Source organism: Callithrix jacchus, chromosome 17 (genome assembly GCF_049354715.1).
Source record: "Callithrix jacchus isolate 240 chromosome 17, calJac240_pri, whole genome shotgun sequence".
Classification (NCBI taxonomy): Eukaryota; Metazoa; Chordata; class Mammalia; order Primates; family Cebidae; genus Callithrix; species Callithrix jacchus.
This window is the reverse complement of record NC_133518.1, coordinates 62,567,653-62,595,623: the sequence shown is the minus strand read 5'-3', so window position 1 is coordinate 62,595,623 and position 27,971 is coordinate 62,567,653. Positions and strand designations below refer to the sequence as shown.

General features: G+C 42.8%; 1 protein-coding gene across 17 annotated transcripts in view; it reads left to right on the top strand.

Moving 5' to 3' along the window:
* Positions 1-27,971, top strand: part of THRB (thyroid hormone receptor beta) — a 388,999-nt gene that overhangs the window by 250,325 nt on the left and 110,703 nt on the right. For all 17 annotated transcript variants that reach the window (XM_035277784.3, XM_035277782.3, XM_035277783.3 and 14 more), the window contains one exon: positions 27,835-27,897. In XM_035277784.3, the coding sequence (XP_035133675.1) occupies positions 27,876-27,897 (22 nt within the window). In that variant the 5' untranslated portion in view covers positions 27,835-27,875. The remainder of the gene's footprint in view (positions 1-27,834; positions 27,898-27,971) is intronic.

Here is a 27,971-nt window from a genome sequence, read left to right as displayed (position 1 = left end):
TAGGGTTTTTATGGTGCCAGGTCTTATATTTAAGTCTTTAATCCATCTGGAGTTAATTTTAGTGTAAGGTGTCAGGAAGGGGTCCAGTTTCTGCTTTCTGCACATGGCTAGCCAGTTATCCCAACACCATTTATTAAACAGGGAATCCTTTCCACATTGCTTGTTTTTGTTAGGTTTATCAAATATTGTATCGTTGTAGATATGCTGTGTTGCCTCCGATGCCTCTGTTCTGTTCCATTGGTCTATTTCTCTGTTTTGGTACCAGTACCATGCTGCTTTGATTACTGCAGCCTTGTAATATAGTTTGAAGTCCGGTAGTGTGATGCCTCCCACTGTGTTCTTTTTGCTTAGAATTGACTTGGCTATGCAGGCTCTCTTTTGGTTCCATGTGAAGTTCATGGTGGTTTTTTCCAGTTCTGTGAAGAAAGTCAATGGTAGCTTGATGGGGATAGCGTTGAATCTGTAAATTACTTTGGGCAGCGTAGCCATTTTCACAATATTGATTCTTCCTAACCGTGAACATGGAATGTTTCTCCATCTGTTTGTGTCCTCTCTGATTTTGTTGAGCAGTGGTTTGTAGTTTTCCTTGAAGAGATCTCTTACGTTTCTTGTAAGTTGTATTCCTAGGTATTTTATTCTTTTTGTAGCAATTGTGAATGGCAGTTCATTCTTGATTTGGCTCTCTTTAAGTCTGTTATTGGTGTATAGGAATGCTTGTGATTTTTGCACATTGATTTTGTATCCTGAGACTTTGCTGAAGTTGCTTATCAGTTTCAGGAGTTTTTAGGCTGAGGCGATGGGGTCTTCTAGGTATACTATCATGTCATCTGCAAATAGAGACAATTTGGCTTCCACCTTTCCTATTTGAATACCCTTTATTTCTTTTTCTTGCCTGATTGCTCTGACTAGAACTTCCAGTACTATATTGAATAGGAGTGGTGAGAGAGGGCATCCTTGTCTAGTGCCGGATTTCAAAGCGAATGCTTCCAGTTTTTGCCCATTTAGTATGACATTGGCTGTTGATTTGTCATAAATACCTTTTATTACTTTGAGATATGTTCCATCAATACCAAGTTTATTGAGGGTTTTTAGCATAAATGGCTGTTGAATTTTGTCAAAGGCCGTCTCTGCGTCAATTGAGATAATCATGTGGTTTTTGTTTTTGGTTCTGTTTATGTGGTGAATTACATTTATAGACTTCCATATGTTGAACCAGCCTTGCATCCCCGGGATGAATCCTACTTGATCATGATGGATAAGTTTTTTGATGTGCTGTTGCAATCGGCTTGCCGGTATTTTATTGAAGATTTGGCATCTATGTTCATCATGGATATTGGCCTGAAGTTTTCTTTTCTTGTTGAGTCTCTGCCGGGTTTTGGTATCAGGATGATGTTGGTCTCATAAAATGATTTGGGAAGGATTCCCTCTTTTTGGATTATTTGGAATAGTTTCAGAAGGAATGGTACCAGCTCCTCTTTGTGTGTCTGGTAGAATTCGGCTGTGAATCCATCTGGACCTGGGCTTTTTTTGTGTGGTAGGCTCTTAATTGCTGCCTCGACTTCAGACCTTGTTATTGGTCTATTTATAGTTTCAGCTTCCTCCTGGTTTAGGCTTGGGAGGACACAGGTGTCCAGGAATGTAATCCATTTCTTCCAGGTTTACTAGTTTATGTGCATCGAGTTGTTTGTAATATTCTCTGATGATGGTTTGAATTTCTGTGGAATCTGTGGTGATTTCCCCTTTATCATTTTTTATTGCATCTATTTGGTTGTTTTCTCTTTTCTTTTTTATCAGTCTGGCTAGTGGTCTGTCTATTTTGTTGATCTTTTAAAAAAAAACAGCTCTCTGATTTATTGATTTTTGAAGGGTTTTTCGTGTCTCTATCTCCTTCAGTTCTGCTCTGATCTTAGTTACTTCTTGCCTTCTGCTAGGTTTTGAGTTTTTTTGGTCTTGCTTCTCTAGCTCTTTCAATTTTGATGATAGGGTGTCAATTTTGGATCTCTCCACTCTTCTCATGTGGGCACTTATTGCTATATATTTTCCTCTGGAGACTGCTTTAAATGAGTCCCAGAGATTCTGGTATGTTGTGTCTTTGTTCTCATTGGTTTTGAAGAACTTCTTTATTTCTGCCTTCATTTCATTCTTTATCCATTCAACATTCAAGAGCCAGTTGTTCAGTTTCCATGAAGCTGTGCGGTTCTGAGTTAGTTTCTGAATTCTTAGTTCTAACTTGATTGCTCTATGGTCTGAGAGACTGTTTGTTATATGTCAGTTGCTTTGCATTTGCTGAGGAGTGCTTTACTTCCAATTATGTGGTCAATTTTAGAGTAGGTGTGATGTGATGCTGAGAAGTATGTATATTCTGTGGATTTGGGGTGGAGAGTTCTGTAAATGTCTATCAGGTTTACTTGTTCCAGGTCTGAGTTCAAGTCCTGGATTTCCTTGTTAATTTTCTGTCTGGTTGATCTGTCTAATATTGACAGTGGAGTGTTAAAGTCTTTCATTATTATTGTGTGGGAGTCTAAGTCTCTTTGTAGATCATTAAGAACTTGCCTTATATATCTGGGTGCTCCTGTATTGGGTCCATATATATTTAGGATCGTTAGCTCTTGTATCGATCCTTTGACCATTATGTAATGACCTTTTTGTCTCTTTTGATCTTTGTTGCTTTAAAGTCTATTTTATCAGAGACGAGAATTGCAACTTCTGCTTTTATTTGCTCTCCATTTGCTTGGTAAATCTTCCTCCATCTCTTTATTTTGAGCTTTTGTGTATCCTTGTGTGTGAGATGGGTTTCCTAGATACAGCACACTGATGGGTTTTGGCTTTTTATCCAATTTGCCAGTCTGTGTCTTTTGATTGGTGCATTTAGCCCATTTATATTTAGGGTTAATATTATTATGTGTGAATTTGATACTGCCATTTTGATGCTAGCTGGCTGTTTTGTCCATTAGTTTGTGCAGATTATTCTTTTTTTTTTTTTTTTTTTTTTTTTTTTTTTTTGATGCTCTTTAGCATTTGGTATGTTTTTGGAATGGCTGGTACTGGTTGTTCCTTTCTATGTGTAGTGCCTCTTTCAGGAGCTCTTGTAAAGCAGTCCTGGTGGTGACAAAATCTCTGAGTACTTGCTTGTTTGCAAAGGATTTTATTTTTCCACTTATGAAGCTCAGTTTGGCTGGATATGAAATTCTGGGTTGAAAGTTCTTTTCTTTAAGGATGTTGAATATTGGCCCCCACTCTCTCCTGGCTTGTAGAGTTTCTGCCAAGAAATCTGCTGTGAATCTAATGGGCTTCCCTTTGTGGGTGACCCGACCTCTTTCTCTGGCTGCCCTTAGTATTTTCTCCTTCATTTCAACCCTGTTGAATCTGACGATTATGTACCTTGGGGTTGCTCTTCTTGCGAAGTATCTTTGTGGTGTTCTCTGTATTTCCTGGACTTGAGTATTGGCCTGGATTGCTAGGTTGGGGAAATTTTTCTGGATAATATCCTGAAGAGTATTTTCCAGCTTGAATTTATTCTCTTCATCACATTCTGGTACACCTATCAAACGTAGATTAGGTCTCTTCACATAGTCCCACATTTCTTGGAGACTTTGTTCATTCCTTTTTGCGCTTTTTTTCTCTAATCTTGGTTTCTCATTCTATTTCATTGAGTTGATCTTCGACTTCTGATATTCTTTCTTCAGCTTGGTCAATTCGGCTGTTGAAGCTTGTGCATGCTTCGTGAAGTTCTCGTGTTATGTTTTTCAGCTCCTTCAATTCGTTTATATTCCTCTCTAAGTTGTCCATTCTTGCTTTCATTTCCTCGAATGTTTTTTCAAATCTTTTTTCAAGGCTCTTAGTTTCTTTGCATTGATTTAGAACATGTTCTTTTAGTTCACAGAAGTATCTCATTATCCACCTTCTGAAGTCTGATTCTGTCATTTCATCTCCCTCATTCTCCGTCCAGCTTTGTTCCCTTGCTGGCGAGGAGTTTTGGTCCTTTGTAGGAAGCAAGGTATTCTGGTTTCGGGTGTTTTCCTCCTTTTTGCGCTGGTTTCTTCCCATCTTTGTGGGTTTATCCTCCTGTGGTCTGAGTAGTTGCTGACTTTTCGGTTGGTTCTCTGAGTGGACACCCAGATTATTGATGGTGAAGTATTTCTGTTGCTTAGTTTTCCTTCTAACAGTCTAACCCCTCTGCTGTATGACTGCTGAGGTCCACTCCAGGCCCTGCTTGTCTGGGGTACACCTGTAGCAGCTGCGAAACAGTGAGGGATGCTACCAGTTTCTTCTTCTACTATCTTTGTTTCAGAATGATGCCCACCAAATGTCAGTCTGATCAGTCCTTTTTGAGGTGACTCTTTAGATATTCAGGGGTCAGGGAGCTGCTTGAGGAGACAATCTGTACTTTATAGGAGCTCGAGTGCTGAGCTGTGAGCTCCGTTGTTCATTGAGGACTATTTGCCAGATACTTTTAAGTCTGCTGCAGCAGAACTCATAAAACCCCCCTTTTTTTTTCCTCAGATGCTCTGTCTTGGGGCATTAGGGCTTTTTTTTTTTTTTTTTTTTTTTTGAGACGGAGTTTCGCTCTTGTTACCCAGGCTGGAGTGCAATTGTGCGATCTCGGCTCACCGCAATCTCTGCCTCCTGGGTTCAGGCAATTCTCCTGCCTCAGCCTCCCGAGCAGCTGGCATTACAGGCACGCACCACCGTGCCCAGCTAATTTTTTGTAATTTTAGTAGAGACGGGGTCTCACCATGTTGACCAAGATGGTCTTGATCTGTTGACCTCTTGATCCACCCACCTCGGCCTCCCAAAGTGCTGGGATTACAGGCTTGAGCCACCGTGCCCGGCCAGGGCTTTCTTTATGAGTATCCGTTGCACTTTCCTGCCCAGCTAGGGGGCAGTCTAGTCACTATTTGCCTGCCGAGGCTCCGCCCTGTTGGCGTTGGTTCCACCCTACTGTGGCGGGCTCTGCTCTGCTGCCTTGGGCTTCGCCCTGTTGCTGAGGGCTCTGCCGTGCTGTCGTGTGCTCAGCTCTGTAGCCTCTGTATTGGCGTATTCTCTCTGTTATGGTGGGCTGCCTTGGCAACGGCAGGCTACAACAGCAATGGGAGTATACTTCCTTAGGGGCGGATTGCCTCGGTAATGGGGGACGCCCCTCCTCCACCAAGCTGCACCATCCCAGGCTCAGTTGCCTCCACAGTGAAATTCTCAACCCCGGGCATATGGAATCGCCACCCTGCTTGTCCCTGTGGGGATGGAACCTGCCAAGCCTGGTCACCTGGCTTGCTGCCTCAGAGCCCCTCTTTTTCCCTTTCCTAAGTTGAAAGGTTGACTCTCTCCCTGGTATTTCAGTCGCCCGCTGATTGGGGACCGGGATCCATGCGATTTACCGTGCAGCGACCTACTGTGCCAGCTCAAATGTTGCCTGTCGGGAATCTCCTGGTCTGGGTCACTGTCCAAGTCCCGTTCAATCAGATGGATATGCTAATCTGCCCTCCCAAATCTCAGATTGCTGATTTAACAGGGCATCCAGACCAGTGCGCCTTGTGCAGAGTGCCACTGCGCTGCTGTGCCAGCCACAACTGCACGGCCAAATCAGCCACAGGGACGCTCCGTGTCTCTCCTCCACCTGGCAATTCCCCCATTCTGTGGGCAACAAAGATCCGTCTGAAAATGTTGCTTGAACTCACCCTCTGAGCCTTCACTGAGAGCCACAACCCCGAGCTGCTGCAACCCCGAGCTGCTCCTACCCCGCCATCTTGAAGAGTCCCCTGTGGTTTTTCTTCTACAAATGCTTAACTCATTTATTTTTAAGTCATAAAACTACGACATTTAATTTAAGACTTTCCTTTATTAAGTAAAGCATTGGGGTCTCACATAGGTTTTAACATTTGTTACTTCGATCAGAATCATTCCCCACATATCTAGCAATAAGGCTTCTACTTACTCTTTGATAAAGAGTTAAGAGATAATTTTCTTGATTTCCAGGTAATTACAGTTTTTCTTTTTATATGTGTCTGATTTTCTTTCTCTTTCTCTATTTAGTTTCTAAGTTAAGTATATTTTGGGGAGATTATTTCATCACATTTCTACCTATTTCTACTCTTGGAAAGTTTCTTTATCACCTTTGGTCACATGCTATAATTATTCTTTTTTTGCAGTATTCTATTTTTCAGATGTGAAATTTGATATCTGATTCTAGATTAACATTAGTAATGTTATTCTGATATTCTTTCTTATTTTATATCTACTTAATCTTTCTAGGAATATAAGGTGTGTTAAACAACCACTATTGCATTTCCACGTATTTTTCCTTGAATTTTCTACCGTGTTTGATTTCATATATCTCTTTTTCTTTTTAAGAGACAGGATCTCACTCTGTTGCCCAGGCTGGAGTACAGTGATGCAACCACAGCTTAGTGCAGCCTCAAACTCTTAGGCTCAGGGGATCCTCTCACCTCAGTGTCCCCTGTAGCTGAGACTATAGGCATACACCACTGTGCCCCACTAATTTGATTTTTAAAATTTGTAGGGCAAGGTCTTGCTATGTTGCCCAGGCTACTCTTTAAGTCTTGGCCTCAAGCAATCCTCCTGCCTCAGCCTCCCAAAGTGTGATTACAGGTGTGAGTTACTGTGCCCAGCACTTCATACATTTCAATGCTATGTTACTTGGATCATAATGTATGATAAATAGTGATAAATAATTTTAAGGCAGATGGAGACTGAAACTTGGGCCAACAGGCAGTCAATACTACCTCCAATCCATGAGAAGATCTCGAAGTTGGAGACTTCTCAGGAGGTACAGGGAGTTGGTCACAGGTATATGTGGGTGAGCCAAGAACAAAGGCGTCTACTACTAGGATGTTTTATTAATTAGGAAAAGTGACATGAGGTTATATGTGCTTTGGTCTTTTAATTCTTTCTTCCTGGATTTTGTTTCTTCTAGCTATGAATTTTGTGTAAAAAGACCAAACAGTCATGTCTTATTCATATGCCCAGCAACTAGCACGCTGCTTTCCCCTTATCTTTGGTGGATACTCTGGTACTAGGTTGGGGCAAAAGTAATTGCAGTTTTTGCCATTAAAGTAATGGCAAAGATCATATCACTTTAAGAGTTTATTTCTGCCTGCTCCCATATAAGAATACTAGCAAAAACAGCAATTACTTTTGCACCAGCCTAATAGTGGTTGGGAATAAATGAATGAGTGAAGCAGCAAAATACTAAATATGTGTCACAGACCAGGGTAATTAGCACAGGCATTTGTACCACCTCTCTGCCCAAACATGCCTCACCTTATAGGGCAGACTGTTGAGTTCTGCATCCTTTCAAAATTTTTCATAAACTCACTCCTGGAGCCAGCTCATAATGTATGAAGTATTCCTCCTGAATATGTGAAGATTTCTTGTTTACCTTATGAACCCAGCTGAGAAGGCATAACAGACATACCAGAGATGGGAACCTCTGGCCCTAGCCATTCATTGTTTAATTTCTAGGTCAGAGGCAAGCAGCCCTTGCCAGAGAGATCCGGTCCCAAAGTAGAAGGAACAAGTTTTCTTGTGAGGTAGCAAGGTTATATCACTCTAAGAGTTTAATTCTTTATACTGCTGTGTGAAAATACTAGAGAACAAGAGTTGGTTTAAAATAATTATTATTTTAAATTATTAAAATGGGGGAAAGATCAGAAAGAATATGCCAAAGTAATAGGATGGGTTTTAATTTTTTTTCTCCTTAATACTTTCTGTTTTCAAACAGTTCCAAGCTGAACAGGAATTAAGCAAAAAATAATAATTTTAAAAGTTTGATTCTCTGAAGCCTTCCACTCTACTGTCCTTCAGATTGGGATATCCTTCAGATATCCTCATTATTTATCACACATGCTCAGCTCTTTGCCGGAATTAATAATATCTCACACTTAGCAGAAACAGATTGAAATTGAGTCAACGGTGTTGTTTCTGCTACTGCATTTTTTGCAAGCATGTCACTTACATGCAACAGTTAGGATCCAGAGAGGAAACAAAATCACACTAGGTAATTCAAACAGAAGGATTTAGTTCAGGGAATTGGTTGTTATATGGGAATTGGAGCACCAAAACAGCAAAAAGAAACACTGAGGTAACCCAGCTGCACAAAGTAGCTGTCACCCTTAGAGTTGGGAAACGGAAAGAGGAGATGAAAGTAGCAGGATCTAAGAACTCAGAGGAGCAGTCCTGTGGAGCTGATGCTTGAACCACTAAGAAGGGAAGCCAACAAACTGCTGCTAGAACCTCTGAGGGATGCAAAGGACTGGTTTTAGAAATGTAGAAAGAGACAGATACTCCAGCCAACAGCGACTACTGGAGGATGCTCCTGGGGCATGGAAAAGGAAGGAAATGAAGTTCCTTCTCCTCACCTTCCAGTCTTCTAGTGCCTCCTATTGGCAGAATAGAAAGCCCTCTGGCAAGAGACTTGAAAATAATCACATCCCAACCCCAGCATCACAGAGCAGCATAAAGACGGGTGGATCTGGAGCTGAGGGACAACAGGTAACAAACTAGCACCCAACATTTAGATAAAAAACTCAGTAGTTTTATAAATGGCAGCTAGCCAGCTTTAGTCATTGTACTATTCCAAACCTTTTTTTTAAACAACTACTGATGTCCTAGATTTCCAGATATCTCTTGGCTTTTTAAGAAAATAATATTTTCTTCATTAGAGGAGTATTCATTTGTAATCCCTTTAGAAATATCTCCAGCAGCATCAACATGGGATTGAGCCTGATAGCTCAGGGTGAGGGTTGGCATTTCAGGGCAGTTGGTTTGTACACACTCCTACCCAATTCATATACTTTTAGGGTTCATTCTTATGAACTTGACCTCAAAGTGATAGGAATAATATCCTCGATCAAATGGAGCACTGATTATTAATAGAACTTCTAATTTTCTGAGCAACCGCATAACCTTTACTGAACTCAGAAATGTCTCAGATCCACCAAGTATTGTTTTCCTGCCACTTAAGTAATGTGTCTCACTGATACAGGGCTGGCCATGTGAGAAAGTTCCAGGCCAGACTCATCAAGAGTAAACTTTTCAAATAATTGGTTTCATCCTAGCCAAATCCTGTGCTTTATATATTAAATTTTTAGTTGCTTGATATTTTGAGCTATAAATTTTATTTTTGAAGTGTGTGTATGTGTGTGTGTGTGTGTGTGTGTGTGTGTGTGTGTATCCCATAGATGTGATTTTTTGCTCATAGAAAATTCTTAGGACCTTTCATTCAAAAAGATTGAAGCTCTAATTCATCACGGAGAGACTTGGATTCGGGGTCAGGAGGCATTATTTTGAGACCTGACTTTCCCATATAGCAGCATTTATCTTTAGACATTTAACATCTGAGCTTCAGCTTCCTCATCTGTAAAAGAAATAATAAAATGAGGTTGTAAGCATCAAATAAAAACAAAAACAGTGTAAAGAGGGAATATAAAAGCATGTAATCATTAGTATTCTTGCAAGATGCAGTCAAGTGTAGCGATTTAGAGCATAAGGATTTGCTTCCTGTCTCTCCCACTTTAAAATTTTTGCAGTTTTGGGCAAGGGAGTCACATCTCTTCACTTTAGTTCCCCCAACTGTAAAGTGTGAATGCTACCACCTACATCCCAGGTTGGTAATACAAGTACTGAGAGTAATAAGGCAGGCAGCACAATCCTTAGGTTCCCTAGGACTTACCAGAACCCTAGAACATGGCAAGCTCTCAACAAGTGTTAGCTGCTGTTGCTATTATTGCCTCTATTCTTATCATCATTATCCTTACTTTTTAGGAAACCATGCACACTGTGTAAGATGAATGGTGATTAAGATATTTAATCATCATAGAGAAGTATTGTTACCTTCTTTTTTCTGTACTCAATTTCATTGAACGCAATAGAAACTCTTTCCATTTGTTGTAGATTTCTACTCTAAAGTCAAGAGTCATGTTTTGTCTAGTTAGCCTTTGCCATGGAGCTAAGAAGGGACTTCAGAAACACATTCAGGCATTTCATGGAGCTAAGAAGGGACTTCAGAAACACATTCAGGCATTTCATGGAGCTAAGAAGGGACTTCAGAAACACATTCAGGCATTTCATGTGGGATCCACATTTCTTTGGCATTTTAGAAATAGGTTGATTTTTCTTTCTCTGGCAATCTTTGTTTTCAAATCACATGAATTTTTTTTCTGAAAAATGAAATGGTTCCTGTTTATTCATAGTAGATAAATTCAACAATACAAGTTGATGGCCAATATCCACTCTCTTTCCTTTTCATATATAAAAATGAGTCATTAAGTGGGTCTTGTTTATAATGAACTTTTCCTTGACTCTAGGGATAGCACAACTGAAACGTTCCAAATTGTATCTATAAAAACTACCATTTTGAGATCAAAACTATCTTTTTTGAGGGAAAGTAGAGCTGTGAAAAATACTCTTTAAATGTCCTCTCACTGGGGGGAGGCATTAGTTGAAGTCCCAACAGAGACTTCAAACGGTTCCTATTAATTGTTGCAGAATTGCTGAAAAGAGTCAGTTATGCAAATGCTGCTGTCCCCAGAGAACTGGGTTATCCTTTCATTAAATCTCTTCTACACAGTATCGTGCTAGAGAACAGAAATCCCACTCTTTCCTAATGTTACCAAGTATTATATAAGAAATCATTCATTCTGACAAATATCAATACTGTGCCCTTTTCAAAAACTGCAACCCTACAACCAGTGCATGAAGCAGATCAAGTCCTCAGTGGTCAGCAGTGGCACTTAGTGAGGGTTCCGCTGCCTTCTTTCTTGACACCGCCATGAAAGGAACACACTTCACCTGACAGCTCTTCTCTTGGTTTGCAACAAAATGGCCAGGACCCTGTGGAATTAGGTCCTAGTGCCCAATACTCAATTCTCCAGAACACAGAATTAACTATGCATAACAATAACAACTAACATGTATTGAGCACTTACTCTGTGCAAGGTAGAATCCTAAGCCCATTTCTTGCATGAATTCATTTAATTCCCACAACATAGAGAGCAAAGGACATGCTATCTTCTTTGGGGACACATGTACAACTGATTTTTTTTTTTTTTTTGAGACGGAGTTTCACTCTTGTTACTCAGACTGGAGTGCAATGGCGCGATCTTGGCTCACCGCAACCTCCACCTCCTGGGTTCAGGCAATTCTCCTGCCTCAGCCTCCTGAGTAGCTGGGACTGCAGGCACGCACCACCGTGCCCAGCTAATTTTTGTATTTTTAGTAGAGACAGGGTTTCACCTTGTTGACCAGGATGGTCTCCATCTCTTGACCTCGTGATCCACCCGCCTCGGCCTCCCAAAGTGCTGGGATTACAGGCGTGAGCCACTGTGCCTGGCCATACAACTGATATTAAACAAGCTGGTGTAGCTGTTCTGTCCAAGTATCCAGATTGCATGATCAGAATGATACTAGTCCAATAAACTATACTTTATATTACCCACATTATGAAAGACCCTCTGTTTTGTTTTGTTTTGTTTTGTTTTGTGACAGAGTCTTGCTCTGTCACCCGGCTGGAGTACAATGGCCCTATCTCATCTCACTGCAACCTCTGCCTCCCAGATTCAAGTGATTCTCCTGCCTCAGCCTCCCAAGCAGCTGGGATTACAGGCGTGCCACCACACCCGGCTAATTTTTGTATTGTTAGTAGAGATGGGGTTTCACCATATTGTCCAGGCTGGCCTCAAATTCTTGACCTCAAGTGATCTGCCCACCTTGGTCTCTCAAAGTGCTGGAATTACAGGTGTGAGCCACCACACCTGACCCAATCCTCAGTTTGTAGCTGGATCTTGACAGAGAAAAATTGGCATGGCCCCTGTGCAGGCAGGCATGGTAATCTGTGGAGTGTCCATGTTATGTAAAGTTGGGTTTTTTCGTTATTCTTTTCCTTCCTTACACACTCATGGCCCTCTGCACTTCTGAGGAGTACAAACACAACCTCCTCTAATTAGAATTGTTTGTGTGCATCCGGTCTTCTCTTCCAGTCAATGTTTCTCAGAAGGAAAGGGGTGGGGCTTAGTCATCTCTGTGCCTATCACCCAGTCGAGTAATGTGCACCTTGCAGCTGGGAAGCAGAAAGTCTCAGCAGTTACAAGCTCTTGTCTGGGTTGGCAGTCTAAGTCTTCCCCTTGCCAGCTGAGTGACAATGGGCAAGTTTCTCAGTCCCTCTGGCCCTCTGTTTCATCAACGAGCCGAAAACATATCCATTCCTTCAAACGTTCTGATTATTGATAGCATAGTGACTGTGTCCTCCTCAGGAGTTCTCCAGGCACATAGCAGAAGCCCCCAGGAGTCTTCCCACATCACCACGTTGCTCACATCTTAGGACTCCCAAAAGAGAAAGTTGAAGCCAGGACTCTGGATAGCCTCCTGACCTTTGATCAACCAGACCCTCTGTGCACTGGTGGGCATGTGTCAAGATTTTGAGCAGAGAAATGGGCATAAGAGCAGAAAGAACATTTCCCCCTCCACAGCTTAACAAGGTATGCTGTTAAGCACCCAGAAGAGGGAGGATGGTCTTCACTGAGTTGTGACCATGCCTCATTTTCATTGCAACGTGCTGTTATTGTTCCATATATGTTATTAGATAATTATAACACCTATGAGCTCTCAGGAGGGAGAGTCACAGGGCTGCTAGCTAAGCAACATCTCAGTCCACTGCCACAGACATACTGAGCTCTGTTTGTGCGGGGCAATTACCCCTCAGTAGATAGTACTGATGTCAACATGCCTGGAGTTTTCCTTGGCATTGTAAGTTCAAAAGTGTCAAAGTTCAGTTTCATACAAAGTAGCTCTTTGTGTTCCAAAACTGCCCTGGAGGACTAGAAAAGACTCCAGAATTTTGAGAGATGTGGAAGTTATTAAGGAAAGCCATTTAATCCAAATAAATTGTTCTTGAGGTAGGCCTTGATCAAGAAGTTTTGGTTACATTTCTTTCTCAATAAATAGATGTCTGTTTCTGGCAGCAAATGGGAGATAAGGAAGGTTCTCTCTCACCCCCAATTCAAAACTCAAGCCAGAAAAAAATCCACATGCCTGACAAGAAATAGCCTGTTTCTTTTTTGGCTCTGTCTTTAACACCCTGTATGATGCTTCAGTTAGGGGTGTATTTTTAACAGTTTTATTGAGACATAATTTATATAACAAAGTTTACCCATTGAACGCGTACAGTTCAGTGGATTTTGGTATGTTCAGCCAAATCCATTGAACTGTACCCTTTTGTACACAAGTCCTGACACAAAAGGCCTTCTAGCAGGGGGCACATATGACACGTTGGAGGAATAGGAAGGAGTTGGTGAAGCTAGAACGGGGAGAGGAGACAGAGAGGAAGATGCGGCAGATCACTGTGGGAGCCACAGTGGGATTTTGAGCAGAGGGTGACAGGAGTGGGATTATATTCTAACTGTTGGTAAACATACCACCATCACTGCAATCTCATTTTAGGATACCTTCATCCATCCCAAAAGGAGCCCTTGTATCCATGAGCAGTCACTCCCATCCTTAAACCAGTCCCCCACCCTCACCACCCAGCCCTAGCTGACCACTCATCCACTTCCTGTCTCTATAATGCGCTTTTTTTTTTTAACCCAGACATTGCCTGGCAACTCCTCATAATTAGAATTTAATGATAAGTGTTTCCTCAAAATCTGTAATTTTTGAGAAAATGTCTTTCCTTTTGTGTCACTGAGCCTCCCTTCCTCCATTCAGCACCTCTCCCTAGCACCCCGAACAAGGGTGGGCTGCATTTAACAAGTATTTACTAAGGGTCTGCTAAGAACTACACACTGTGTTAGCACTTGGGGTCATCAATGAACAGAACGAAAGATCCCTGTCCCCATAGAGCTGACTTCCTAGCAGAGGGAGACAAATGGCCAACAGCAGCAGCAAAGCACAGAAGTAAAATGCATAGCATGTTAAAGGATGCCAAGTACTATGGCCAAGAGAAACAGGAGAGGAGGATAAGTGGTATTGGGAAGCCCCGTGCCCAGGAAGAGACAGGTGACAGCACTGGGATGTTCAAACAGGCGTCCCCGAGGAGGTAAGCTGTTCAACCCTTAATGGAGGTGAGGGAGGGACCCAAGCTGGTGTTGCAGACATGAGCATTTCAGGCAAGGAAAAATCCTGACACAAAAGGCCTTCTGAAGGGGACACATATGACACGTTGGAGGACTAGGAAGGAGTTGGTGAAGCTGAAATGGGTAGAGGAGACAGAGAGGAAGATGGGGCGGATCCTTGTGGGAGCCACAGTGGGAATTTGAGCAGAGGGTGACAGGAGTGGAATCATATTCTAACTGTTGAAATGCCATTTTAAACAGAGATGAGAAGGGGCAAGAGCAGATGCAGGAGACCCCTGGATACTTCTTTGGAGGCTACGTTAGGGCCTCTAAGCATACTTAAAGTAGAGAGGCTACTTCAGTGGCTCTCAACCTTGGCTGCGTATCAGAATCACCCAGACCGCTTTACAAACTGAAGCCTGAGCTACAACACTAATTAGCCTGGAGTGCACCTGGGCACTGGGATCGTCTTCAAAGATGCGCAGGTGATTTTGATGTGCAACCCAGATTGACCCTGAGAGCTTTCAAAGCACTAAGTAGTCCCCCTGGTTTGACTTTGCAGCTAGGAAACAAAACTCCACAGCTGACCCCACTTGCTCATTGGCAAGGCTGGGCTGAGAGGCAGCCAGAGGTCTCGCTGGTATGATGGTGGCAGGACTGGTGCTGCAGACAGTGTGCAAACTTGGATGGGGCTGGCTGGAGCCCACCAGGATCCTCAGACCTGGAGGTCAGTGTCATTCTTTGGCTGGAACCAGAAACGAGCTTCTGACTGTGAGAACAGGGCTTTCTCTCTGTATCTAAGAAAGTGCTTATTGTAATACATCACGGCAGAAGAAAAGGATAAGGCTTGAATCTCAAAAAGAGGGTATGTGATTCACTCAACAAACAGTGTTTAAGAATGATAGTGACAGTGTGCCAGGCATTGTGCAGGGAGCAGCTGAGAAAAAGATAAGGTTTAACTGTCCTTGCCCAAGCCAAATGGCTCAAAGTGAGCACCGTCTAATATTTCAAAATGTGTTATTTGTGGGAAGGCTTTAAATAAACCAGAGGGGAGGGGGGATTCTTTAGTTGCATATCTGAGCTGCTGGCATTTCTAATTCAGAGGGATGAATAGAACATTATTGTGTTGCATCGGCACAAGTACAGCAGGGGGAAAAAAAAGATGCTTGGAGCCGTGAGCCGAACATGAATCAGCAATCTGGTTCTATTGTTCGGAAAATAATCACCATGCTGGGAGTATGGAATTTAAGAATCATGCAGAAATGCCCTTCCCCCCAGCAGGAAACAGACATTGGCTAAAACATGCCGTCTTGTTTTTGGCTTCCTGAGCTGAAAAGAATGTAAAAATCTTGGAGAGGATTTAGGGAAAGCTGATTTGTAAATATGGAAAATACAACCCATAAGAAATGGGAGATAATTTAGACCCAGCGTTGGCAACCTCTCAGAGGTGGCATGCCAAGGGAGTGTTTATTCACTCTGGTGAGCAGGCAGTACAGCTGCCCTAGCTTCAATACATAACTAATGTTTCTTGAGTTCCTACTATGCACTGATCACTGTGCTAACTTGGTGGGGGAAAGAAGGAGGGTGGTGCCTACCTTTTGAAGACTTTCTAATTTGTGTCGATGGACAGAGGGGTGTACCAATACTATAAAGCAGTAGTTTTCAAACTCGAGCATGCATCAGAAACGCAGGGCCCTGGACCCCACCCTCAGAGTTTATAACTCATTAGGGCTGGAGTAGAGGTGGAGCATCTGCATTACTATCTTGTTCCCAAGTGATCTGATTCTGCTGATCTGCGGACCACACTTTGAGAACCCTGCTCTAAGAAAGTAAATACAAGGGTCAGGTGAAGAAGGTTCAACCTAGAAGTCCACAAGAAAGGTGCGCTTGGTTTTTTGGTGCAATAGCAGGTACTCGTTTTTGGATATTTTTCTCTAGCACATAGCTAATGAGTTTTAATTGGCAATGTGCTTTGGATAAACGGCACTGGCCATGACTGCCACCATCCAAGGAAGGATGACAAGAGGCATGGGAACAGATTTCTCTGTAGGCCTGAGGAAGTTGAGCAGGACATAATACAGTAAGACATACACATGTGGGCTCGCAGCGGCAGAGTGAATGGCTGTAGAGTTAAGGGGTGACAGTAGGGTGACCTGTCTCCACGCTCAAACTGAAGCACTTCTCCCAGGAGCAGAAGGTCTCAATGGAATCACCTGAGTGGCCTTTTCTAAGTACGCATTATTGAGCCCAGGCCTGGAGATGGTGAGCGAAGCTCCTCAGATGATTCTGCCATGAACCCCTTTCCTTGGGAACTAAGAACCACTTTTTCTGCATCCTTTGTGGTTGTGCCCCATACTTATAAGTAAGCATAGTGCAAAGCCAATCTTTTGGAAAAGGCCCAAAAAAATGCACAATTGGTATGCTCCCCTTCCCATTGTGTCTCATTGCCATTTTATCACCACAGGACTTGAGTGTCCCAAATTCAGGGGTGCCCATTTAAAATACAAGTGGCCCTCAGTGGTCACAGTCCACCAACAGAACTGGCAGCCAGAGTAAGCTGCCATTCACTGGAAATGTTCTAGAGAAGGCTGACCATGTGCTGGTCAGGGTGGAGAGGTGGGGGTGCCTGCCTTGTATTGAGTGGGTACAGCCTGCCAAGATGGCGCCTTAGTTCCTCCAACATGTTCTTAAATGGATCAGGTGGGTGGTTCTCAACATGTGGGCCCTGAAAAGTATGGCCAGGTCACTGGGGAACTTGTTAGAAATGCAACTAACTGAATCAGAAACTCTGGGAGTAGAGCCCAGCCATTGATTTTAACAAGGCCTTCGCATGCTCACCAAAGTTTGACAGCCACTAGTTTAGCTTATGCTATAGGTAGTTCATTGCTACTTGAAAGTCAGAAACAGAACAGAATTGGAATGCAGGCAACCTGCCATCTATTGAGGTACTCATACAACGGTTCCAACATGTTAAACACTCGTTTGTCTGATTTTGTGCTCATTTGTCTGACTTTCACCTAAGAACATGAAGCGTTCAGTATCTAGCCAGTTTCTCAGCTATGGCTGGCATCCACGTAGTTCCCAGTGATAATCTGACTTACTGCATCCTCTTCTCAGATGATATAAGGGCTGTTGTTTTACTTTTCAGATTCTTCATCATAGCCTCCCCATATGATGTGGGCTCAGTAAAATATTGAATGATAACAAGCCTGATTTATTCCCAGGACTGCCTTCAATCCTGCTAAGACTTCACTCTGTGAAGTCTTATATATTCTCCACACCACAGTGGTAAGCCAGGCAGACTCACTTGGCTGTACGAAGCTTTTAACGTGACCTGAGGTCAAATGTTGTGGCCATGGTCTCACAAAAAGTGAGGGGTGACAGGAGATAATGCAAATCACACTCTTGCATTATCAGTATTATCAATAATATTAATGATGACCATTATTATTATTAATGATAATCATTAATAATAATAATATTGATTTTCAAACTTGTTACAGCCATGGCTCCCAAAATCTGTACCAGAGTAAATTGGGTACCATGGCAACCACACAGAAACACAGTGGGATGTTTTTAATTTTTGAAAGAAACCCAAAAACAACTGTCAGAAAACATACAAATCCAATTCTCAGGCTGTTTGGACTTCATTACTTCATAAACAGGGCATTTAAGTATTTCTTTTGACCTAGGGTCACCGTACAACATTACTGAAACACTAAAAGTGACATACACCAAAAAAGTCGGGAATCTCTGTTACAGCAGGACTGTCCCCAGGTATAAACCATACACATTCTGGCAGGATCATGCATTCAGCCCATCATGTTTCGGGAAATACACATTCTAAATTTAAATATGAGTGGGGGAGAAGGTAAAAGAAAATTAGAATTATATGCATCTTTGAGGGGGCTTCTTTCCTTTATAACCTTCCTACCCAGCTCCCTGACACAACCCTTAACCAAGGCTCCTGTGATTTTTCAAAATAATAAATAATAATATAGAGGCTGAGACAGGAGAATTGCTTGAGGCCAGGAGTTCGAGACCAGCCTGGGCAACATAGCAAGACTCCATCAAATAATAATCATCATCATCTAAGTTCTTGTTTAGTGTCCCAGCCCTTCATGACACATATGATGGGTTAATTCTTGCAAATTTGAACTAATAATTGATCTCATGCATCCCTGAAAATCAACTTTGATATATACTGTTGAAAGACAACTTCAGGCTCTATATGCTATACCATGCACCTAACACCTCTCAGAAAACCACTGGATTTTCTGATAAAGAGCCAATAGAACCTTTACCAAGCAGAGTCAAACAAGAACCTAATGTGCAGCCAGATGCACTGGCTCACACCTGTAATCCCAGCACTTTGGGAGACCAAGGTGGGTGGATCACTTGAGGCCAGAAGTTTAAGACCAGTCTAGCCAACATGGTGAAACCCTGGCTATACTAAAAATAAAAAAATTAGCCAGGCATGGGCGGCTTGTGCCTGTACTTGTGAGACAAGAGAATAACTTGAACTGGGAAGCAGAGGTTGCTGTGAGCTGAGACCGTGCCACTGCACTCCAGCCTGGGTGACAGAGCAAGACTATCTTACCAAAAAAAAAAAAAGAGAGAGAGAAAAAGAAAAACCGAATGCGCGAGAATGGAGATAAGGTTTCCAAAGTCAATTTCTCCAGGAGCTTTGCAATGTAGCCCCATGTCCCCTGCCCCCCCATTTCATATTGAAGAAGTAGTAAACAGTTATAACTATATTTATTAGGAGAATTTTATTTTCATCTTCAAGGAATTTTCAGAACAAAGTAGTCTTTATAACACCCCTTTAGGAAAACTATTCTTTTTATCCCAGGGTTAAAAATCTGAAGGAGCTCACTGCAGATTTCAGAGGCACCAGCTTAGACTGGGAGACACTATTTCCCTGGGACAAGATTGAATTTCTTTTTAAAATTTCAGATGATACTATCAAGTGGTCAAGAACTAGAGTCTTTTCTTATGAAGCCATCCAGGGTTGGGGGAGGGAGTGGGTTGTTTGTTATTGTCTTATTCATCATCACTTTTTAAATATCAGTAATAAATCATTCGCTGCAGTCTTAATGTTTTATTTTCACATTCTTGTTTGTTGTTTTTCATGCATGTATCTCAGTGAGTCACCTAACCACAATTATATATTCTGGCATCTGGTGGTTCTGCATGGTACCCTCATTCATTCCTTGGGAATTAATTCCCCTGACATGTTTCCAGTCTGCCGTTCAACACACACACACACACACACACACACACGAGCCCTGTTTCCAGTCTGACATTCAACACACACACACACACACGAGCCCTGTTTCCAGTCTGCCGTTCAACACACACACACACACACACACACACACACACACAGACATACACACACACGAGCCTTTCTTTAGCAGGGAGAAGTTACCCTACTCTCCACCAGGTGTCAGTAGAGTCAGTTTTAACAGCATGCTTTGGCCAAAGGGGGCAAACGTTGTTTTTCCTATGTCAGGCATTTCCTCAAACTACCTCTGGGCTGTCCTCTTATGAGGCTATCTTCCACATCTGAGGAGTATTCAGAGATGATAGTCCACCTGTAGAGAAAGATAGCTATAAGGAAACTGCACTATCAACAGCAGGTGGCCAAGTTTGTCCTTCAGGTGGGTCTCATAAAACTTTTACTGCCTGTTCTTTACTTCTCTATCACTATGTTATTTGGCTTAAAAGTGCTCCATGTTTCACTCAATGTGACAATAAATTAGATGTGGTTGACGCTTTTAGATTTGCAGGGGGCTTTGTGTTAAGGCCCCTCCATGTCTACCATTGCTGACCTAGTCTTCAGCACAGAATCGGATTTCACTCTGCCTGTAGCCCCAGAACCCAGCATAGAAAGGTGTAGAATACTACCATGGATTAAGTGCGCTCCTGACTCAGCATCCCATATGTAAGTGGTGGGGCCGATGCTCTGCACCATTCCATGGTGACTTTGCCTGGGAGAGAGGTGGAAAAGGAGTGGGAAAGGGGAAGAGAGACAAGAGGGTGATGATTTGGCCTGGATGTTGACTAAAATAAAGGGTGGAGGAAACCCTAGAATAAGATTGTGGAACTTCAATTGAGATAGTGGGTGAAGTGGAAGTAATAGTGAATTCTTTTACCAAGAACAAAAAGAAATATCAGCAACAGCAAATTAAGTTCAGTTTCAACCCCAGTTGCATTATCTCCCTCCGTGAAAGCAAAACACTTACAGAAACTGCCTGAAAATCTGAAATGAAAAGTATAGCTTTGTCATTCAACAGTCATTTGCTAATGTCTGTTAGGTGGGGCGTGAGTCTCCTGCCACACCCAGTGGAGGAATCCTGACGGCCTCCCCCTGCAAGAGGGGACCCACGTGGGCTATGGGACAGACAGCGCTTCCACTAGTTTTCCACATTTTTACTAGCTCACAGTCTTATGTTCCTCTTTAGCCTCATGCCCAGTCTAACTATGCTAACTTTTAATATTTTTTTTCTTACTGACTTTTTGATACTACATTTCCAAATAGGGTTAATTTTACTGAATACAAAAGGTGGATCACAGAGATGTATGATTTGAAAACATGTCACCTCTGTTCTCCTATTTGAGTTCTTAACTGATTCCTATCATGAGAAATTCAACTATTATTTATTCACTTCGCTGGGTCCTAGATTTCATATTAAAATGCAAAGGCCTCAGGGAAGGACAACTGGGGCTGCACTTAGGATGCTATTGACTTGGGAACAAATTTATTTCTGTGTCCAAACTTTCTTAAGCCCCATAATAAGGTTAAATGTACATGCAAGGTAACCTTGAAAGGAAAAATCTTTTTTCACAAAAGGTAAAGTTCAGCCTTGCAAGAGGAGAATGGCAAGTGAAGGAGAGGCAATTCCACCTCCTTTTAATCTTGGTAATGGCAGCATCTGGGCAGGTGGGCTCTGTATTGTTGATGAGTCTAAATGACCTAAGAGAAACTTCGAGTTAGACAAGGCAAGAGCTTCAGTTCCCCATGCCTTGGGGATGATCGGGGCTGGCCAGGAGATGAGGAGATTATAGTAATAATGCCTACAATGATAAGGAAGTCTCCCAATGCCTTACATGTGTGGCCTACTTTTAAATTTACAGGCACTTTTCAATTCCCTTTATCCTCAGCATAACCCTGGGAGGACAGGAATTGTGGTTTCTCTTTACAAACGAGGCTTGGAGAGTTAAAGGAACCTGATCGTGATCCCCAAACTCCTAAACTGAGACCCAAAGCCAGCTGGAATGATGCCCAGTCCAGGAGACTTTCCTCCATACCTGGGATTGGACTGGTTCTTTAAAATATTTCCCAAATGCCAGAGTCAAAGGTTTAATGTACATCTCTCCCTCTCCTCCTATGAGGAGAAGAGGAAAAGAAGGGGCAACTCCACTTTTACCCCCAAGAGATCCTCAACCTCACTGCCTTCCTAGCGTGGGGTGCAGCCCACCTGGGGGGACAGCTATTTGCATTTATCCAGCTGTGCTTCCAGATGCAACAGACAGAGCCGTGGAAAGGCTCTAGTGGGGACAGGGTGGGCTGAGGGGCTCAGCCCTATCCCATGAACTCTGGCAGTGCTCAGCACCCCACAATACCAAACAAACTTCACAAACATAGTTACTTGCTACCTAAACACAACCTCAAAACACATCCCCAAGCTACACCCACCTCTTACATGGCAACCTCTTAGGAAATCTAGAGAATTCACTGATTCCGCATCTGGTCACATATGCTCAATGCCAGGTGAGAAGATGGATATGCCCTTCTCTGAGGGCCTTTCCAGTTTCAATGGCCTCAGGCTAGGGTATGTAATAACATAATACTCGAGGGTCTAATCTTTTAGAAATGAACCAAGAGAATTGCTAATGAAGGTTCCCCAACCCAGTCAGTCATGGCTTCCTTGGGCTGCCCCTGAAGTATTAATGATGAACACTGTTAAATCTCATCGTCTGATACATCAGGCTGCAGGGCATTCTGCTACCCTTCTTCCTGAGAGAGCCAAGAAGAAAAACTAAGGAAGACAGTTTGAAAAGGCCACAAACTGCCCTCCTCTGAAAAGGTTGATGATGAGCTGTGAGGGGAAGCATGTTTTGATTCAGAGCACAGGCTGGATAAACAATGACTCACCAGGTCTACATGGAAAGATTTTTTCAAGGGGCAAATTTTACAGATGCCCCTTCAGTGCTGTAGTTTCGATACAGAGAAAGAAAACACATGGGAACAAAGGCATGTGGTCAGGGCAAGCATGCTGGAGTTCTACAAGATGGAGTTGAGGTGTTCTCGCGGGCACTGGTCTAGCCTTGTGACCTTGAATACTGAGACAGGAAAGTATTAGGTTGGTGCAAAAGCAAAAGCAATTAGAAGTAATGGCAAAAACCACAGTTGCTTTTGCACCAATCGAATAGCAACGATCCCGCTCAAAGAGGTGCCACCAAAGGGTGAGCTTCCTGAGCAGGCCTCCTCCACCCTGCAGCAGGGCCGCCCTTCTCACACTGGATCACGGCCTGAAGACCTTCCACGGCTCCCCATTTCCCACAGGATAGAGCCCAAGTTCCACAGCACTATCCCAAGACCCTTCGCCATCTGGCCTCAAACTGCACTTGCAGTGTCACTCATGGTCACTTCCTGCCCCACTCCTACAGTCACACACCCTGTGCTGTTTCACTGCTTCTGAGCCATGCTTTTCATCCCCTACCTGGAAAAAAAAAAAAAGAAGTCCCAGCTTATTTTTCCAAAGCTAAACTCAAATATCACCACTGGGTTTCCTCATACAGGTGTAATCAATCACACTCTCTTCAGTAGCTTCACACACATCTTTTATCCCTCTTGTTCAGCTTTTCTGCCCCTGAGTTACAGGCTGGTTCTTCCCCTAAGCCTTGTAGGACGGGGCTCTGTACTTTATCTTGAATGAGCTAAAGCCTGAGGTGGTTTCTAATGGAGTTAATGGGGCAGCCCTAGACCAGATCCTTGGGTTGATGGATTTCTCTTCAGCCTCCAGCCTTGTTTTTTAGAAACCATCTTCCACCCACAAAGGAATCTACTTCTTGTAGGTCCTCTTCTCTTTGCTCTCAAGCAAAAATAGCTCTTGTGTCTCCTTTTCATTCTATTCACTAGATCACATTTACATCAACTTTTATCTTTTCCGGGTATATATTTTCAGAGGGTCCACATATACTTTATACATGCAAAACCTATTCACAGATGCCATACTAAGCTTTGGCTACAGATTTTGATCATTCTTAAAATGCAGATAGCTAATGGAAAAGATATAAGTTGATGTAAATATGATCTAGTGAATAGAATGAAAAGGAGACACGTGCTATTTTTGGTTGAGAGCAAAGAGAAGAGGACCTACAAGAAGTAGATTCCTTTGTGGGTGGAAGATGGTTTCTAAAAAACAAGGCTGGAGGCTGAAGAGGAATCTATCAACCCAAGGATCTGGTCTAGGGCTGCCCCCTCAACCCCAGAAATATAGCCCGTAGTAGCTGGGCACTGTGGACAGGCTATAGTGTTGTCTTTGAACAAAACCTATTTACTAAGTGTTGATAATGATTCCATTTACTTTTCAATTTCAGATAATTCAATAACAACTTCCCCATCATTTGTATTTTTTAAAAAAAGCACACATTTTGTGTGTTTAAGAGGTGATGCCTGCTTTTCTACTCTTCCAATGAGTGGAATGAGCTTTATTTAAGGGACGCAGCACTGGGCTGAGAATGGGTGGAACTGGCAGAGGAAGACTCCACCTGCCTGGTTCTCAGCACCACCCATTGGCACATGGCATCTGTGACTTTTATTTTTAGCTGTTCTTTCCCAACCAGCTAATAAAATGGACTGTAAAATCCTTGAGGGCAGAGAGCCTCCCATCTTAACCTATCTGCATCCACAGTGTTTATCCCAGTGTTAAATGCCAATATCACATTCCTCACAAGTCTTGTTTCTACTCCTAAATGTCACTTGAACACCAAGCCCTCCCACCATCTCCACTACCTCCACTCAAGTTCCAACACCTTTTTCTCTCTTCTGGACCTGCCATGGCCTGACCAGTCTGCTCTCCACCCACCAGCTGCTGTAAAGCTTTAAAAACACACATTGGTTCATATCACTGCCCTGCTTAAAACCTGCGTAATGTAAAGGAACCACCCAGTTTTTCTGTATGAGGCTCATGCCTTGCAGAGTAGTCCACGGGCCTTAGGAGCACAAGGATGAGAACAAAGAGCTAAATCATAACCTGGGGAGAGGTCTGTTTAAAAGAAGGGCCTAAAGGCCTGGGGTCACCTCCACTCAAAATCCTCCCCAGATAAGCACGAGTAGAAACAACCTTTCCTTGTCTCGTGGCCCCAGTCTACTCTGAAGAGACAGCTAAGGTGAAACCTGTATATATTTTTGCATTTTTTTAGTGTCATTCTCTGCCTCCGTCAGTTTAGAAGCTGGTTGTGGACAGGCCACAATGTTGTCTTTGAACAAAGCCCAGGGCATTACCTGAACAGAGTAGCTTCAACTAAGGCCTCGAGATAATCAAACACATTAATGACCCGTGTCAAAGGAATATTGTCCACTTGGGTAGCCCTTGCCTAGAAGACTACACGGAATGGCATTTTTTCCCTTTTCCTGGGGCTGAGCTGTCGAAGCAGTTAAAGGACCATCGACTTTGAAGGACCGTGGTACACAGACCCTCACTGGATCTCATTGAAAACGCTTCCCTGACCAGAGCAACAGGTTATGTTTTAATGAATGACACACAAGTGCTAGGTGTCAATCCTTCATTAGCATAGCCCCCCTTTCTAACCCATCAACACTTTGACCCTTCCTCCTCACTGACCTACAAAGCCCTTCGCGTGCTGTTTCCTTCCTGGCAAGTAAGGAAACTCAGCTTGCTTTACTTTCAAGTTCTTTTGAACTTTTTCTCCTTTGATCCCATGATTTGCTGGTGAGCTCCAGGCCTCTGCCATGGCTATGGAAAGGACCGTCTTGGGATTCCCCTCCTCAGTACAGAGCACTTCACCAACACCTACCGTGTAGGATAGGGGACCAGGAAAGGAGGCCCCGGGACACCTGCCTCCCCTGGGGAATTTAGAAGCTTTACTGGAATTAAATTGAAAACTCTAGAGCTCATTGAAGGAAAATGGTACTAAATACTAAATAATACCAAAGTACTATAGTAATAGTAACACTAGTATACTATTAATGCTATAGTAATACTATTAGTAATACTATTCTATAATATTGTAATAGTAACACTAAAATACGAAAGTACTAAATTATACTATGGTTGAAGGAAATAGTACTAAACGGAAAAACTACTTCCAAATTTTGTGATGATAATGCAATTTTAAAGTCTTAATAAGATTTCAGATCTTTTCTGTGTTCCTAGATACTTTCTGCTTCACAGACAATGATTTTCTGTAGTTCATATGCCTATTCAATTGGAATCTTGAAAGTGAAGGTATTTTAACTGATGATATCATAAGGATATAACTGGGATTTTATAGCGTCACCTTCAAGAGAAAACTATGCCGACACATTTGTATTAATGTTGTATTTTAATACAGGTATTACAGTCGGGATTCTTTTGGTTGCAAGTCACAGAAACCTGAGTCAAACCAGCTTATTGTAAAAAGGGTAATATTTTACCGAGGGCATCCAAGGAAGGATTGAGTAGCCAAACCCTTGGACGGGCTGGAGGGAACACAGCTGGGCCTCAGGAAGAGCCAAGACACAGCTTTCTCCTTCAACTTCAGGCTCTCTGTGAAAGTCAGACGGTTCCTTTCTCTCACCTTCAGATGGACTTTTTCCAGGGGGCTAAGAGACATGGTCTTAGTTTTAGAGTTTTAACTTCTGATCAGTTCTGTCCCTAGAGAGGAATTAATAGCATCTCTCTCTTTCCCTCACTCCCTCCCTTTCTTTCATCTTGAAAAATCATCCTATTAGTCCACCTCAGGTCTCGAGCCAGTTTGGCCAGTGGTGAGGGGGCACTGTGGTGGGGCACAGTCCAAGCCAAGTTCCTTCACCTCTTTAGAATATTCAGGAGTGGTAGCACGTAAAAACATGGCAGCTTCCGTGGGTTTCGTGGGTTAATGGCAGCGCAGTTTCTAAGAGGAGCAACAGAGTCAGGACCTGCAATATTGTAGGTACCACCTGTACTCTCACCTATGGCATCTCAGAACCTGGCGCCTCTCACTCAGAACACTGCTGGATAGGTGAATGAGGATGGGACAGAGAGGGCTTGCGGTGGTGACTCTTGATGAGCTAATCAGAGGCAAGAATGCATTTTCCTAGCAGTTAATACTCATCCCCTTCATCAGCTGCCAATGTGGCAGCTTACACTATCTCAACTTCATTCATCTTATTTTATTTAGTCGTTCAACATAAATTGTTGAGTACCTGTTACGTATCTGACATGTTGTTCCATGTAGAAGATATAAACATGAGAAAGACAGTCTCTGCCATAAAGAGATTACAGTGTGGTGGGAAAGGCAGCCACGTAAACATGTAATTTTCACAGAATGGGACAAGCAATATAATCAAGGTTTCAAGTCATTGCTGCAGCATTAGATGTGGACACAAAGAATGAATGGCGATATATAAATCTATGTTATAGACATACTCCATACACTTCCTCTGTCTCCTCCTTCTTCTCCAACCAGTTATTTAACAAGATTGTTCCTGCCTCTCATGTGCACAGTACACTATAGATCACCCAGCACTTCCACGCACACAATCTTCAAACCTCAGAAACACCAGCCTTGTGAAATAAGTAGGACAAGTATCAGCTTCCTCTTCTTACACTGAAGAAATTGTGTTTCCAGTGCTTTGAAATTACTTCTCCTGATCCCACAGCTAGTAGTACATTATAACGTTGGATCTTGAGCACACGCCTCAGGCTTCAGTGCTATTTCTAAGCCAGCATGCTACCACCTTGTACCACTGGCTGCAGAACACACTCCAGAAAAGGAAACCTAATCCTAATCTGTCCCCAGCAATATGCTGAAGGGCTCTGACCCAGGTTCATCACCTGCCAGCATCCATCTGTGTCATCCGTCTGTGCTCAGCCTTCCTCGGCATTCTTCCCTGGGTCAGTGCACCTCTGGTCGCTGACACGCACTGGGCCTCCATCCCCCGCCCAAGGGCCGAGTCTCTCTGTTTCTCTTGGATCTCATTAAGGTAGTGATGAGGGAGGGAGTTCAGTTCTGATGAGGACAAGTCACAAATGGGCAGATGAGAATATGGATTCAGTTCTCTAGGGCAGTGTGCCTATGACTTTAAAGTGCACATGAATCACCTGTGGATCTTGTCCAAATGCAGACTCTGAATGAGGGGGTACCCACATTTTCTATTTCTAAGCTGTCAGGCAATGCTGAGACTGCTGGCCCACAGACTACACCTTGAGAAGCAAGATCTAGATTAAAGACGCTAATACGTCTTAGCCACTCCTGGGAAAAACAGCAAATCAGTGGGGTGGTAGCTTTCTTAAAAAGCTGAGATGGAAAAATGTGACCTTGAAAAAAATTTTATATTTAAAACATGTTTATAGAAGGAAACTTGAGATGAAAATTAAGAGGTCTTATAAATTTCCATATATCCCCTAGCCCACCTATGCTTCAATGTCCCCAGTTCTGAGTTGAGAGCAACAAATCTTGCTCCAAGGTAGTTAATGCATATGATATTGTTTGGAACAAAACCATTTTGGAAAATGCAGATTGTAACCTGTGATTTTGTTGTATTTTTTCTTTGCAGGAGATGTCAGTGAAAAGGGGGATCCAGATGATGACTAACCTATGACTCCCAACAGTATGACAGGTACCTTTTATATATATATATACATTTTGCTTGTGCGTCTCCATTTTTGTTCCATCTGAGGTGAAATTATGGGT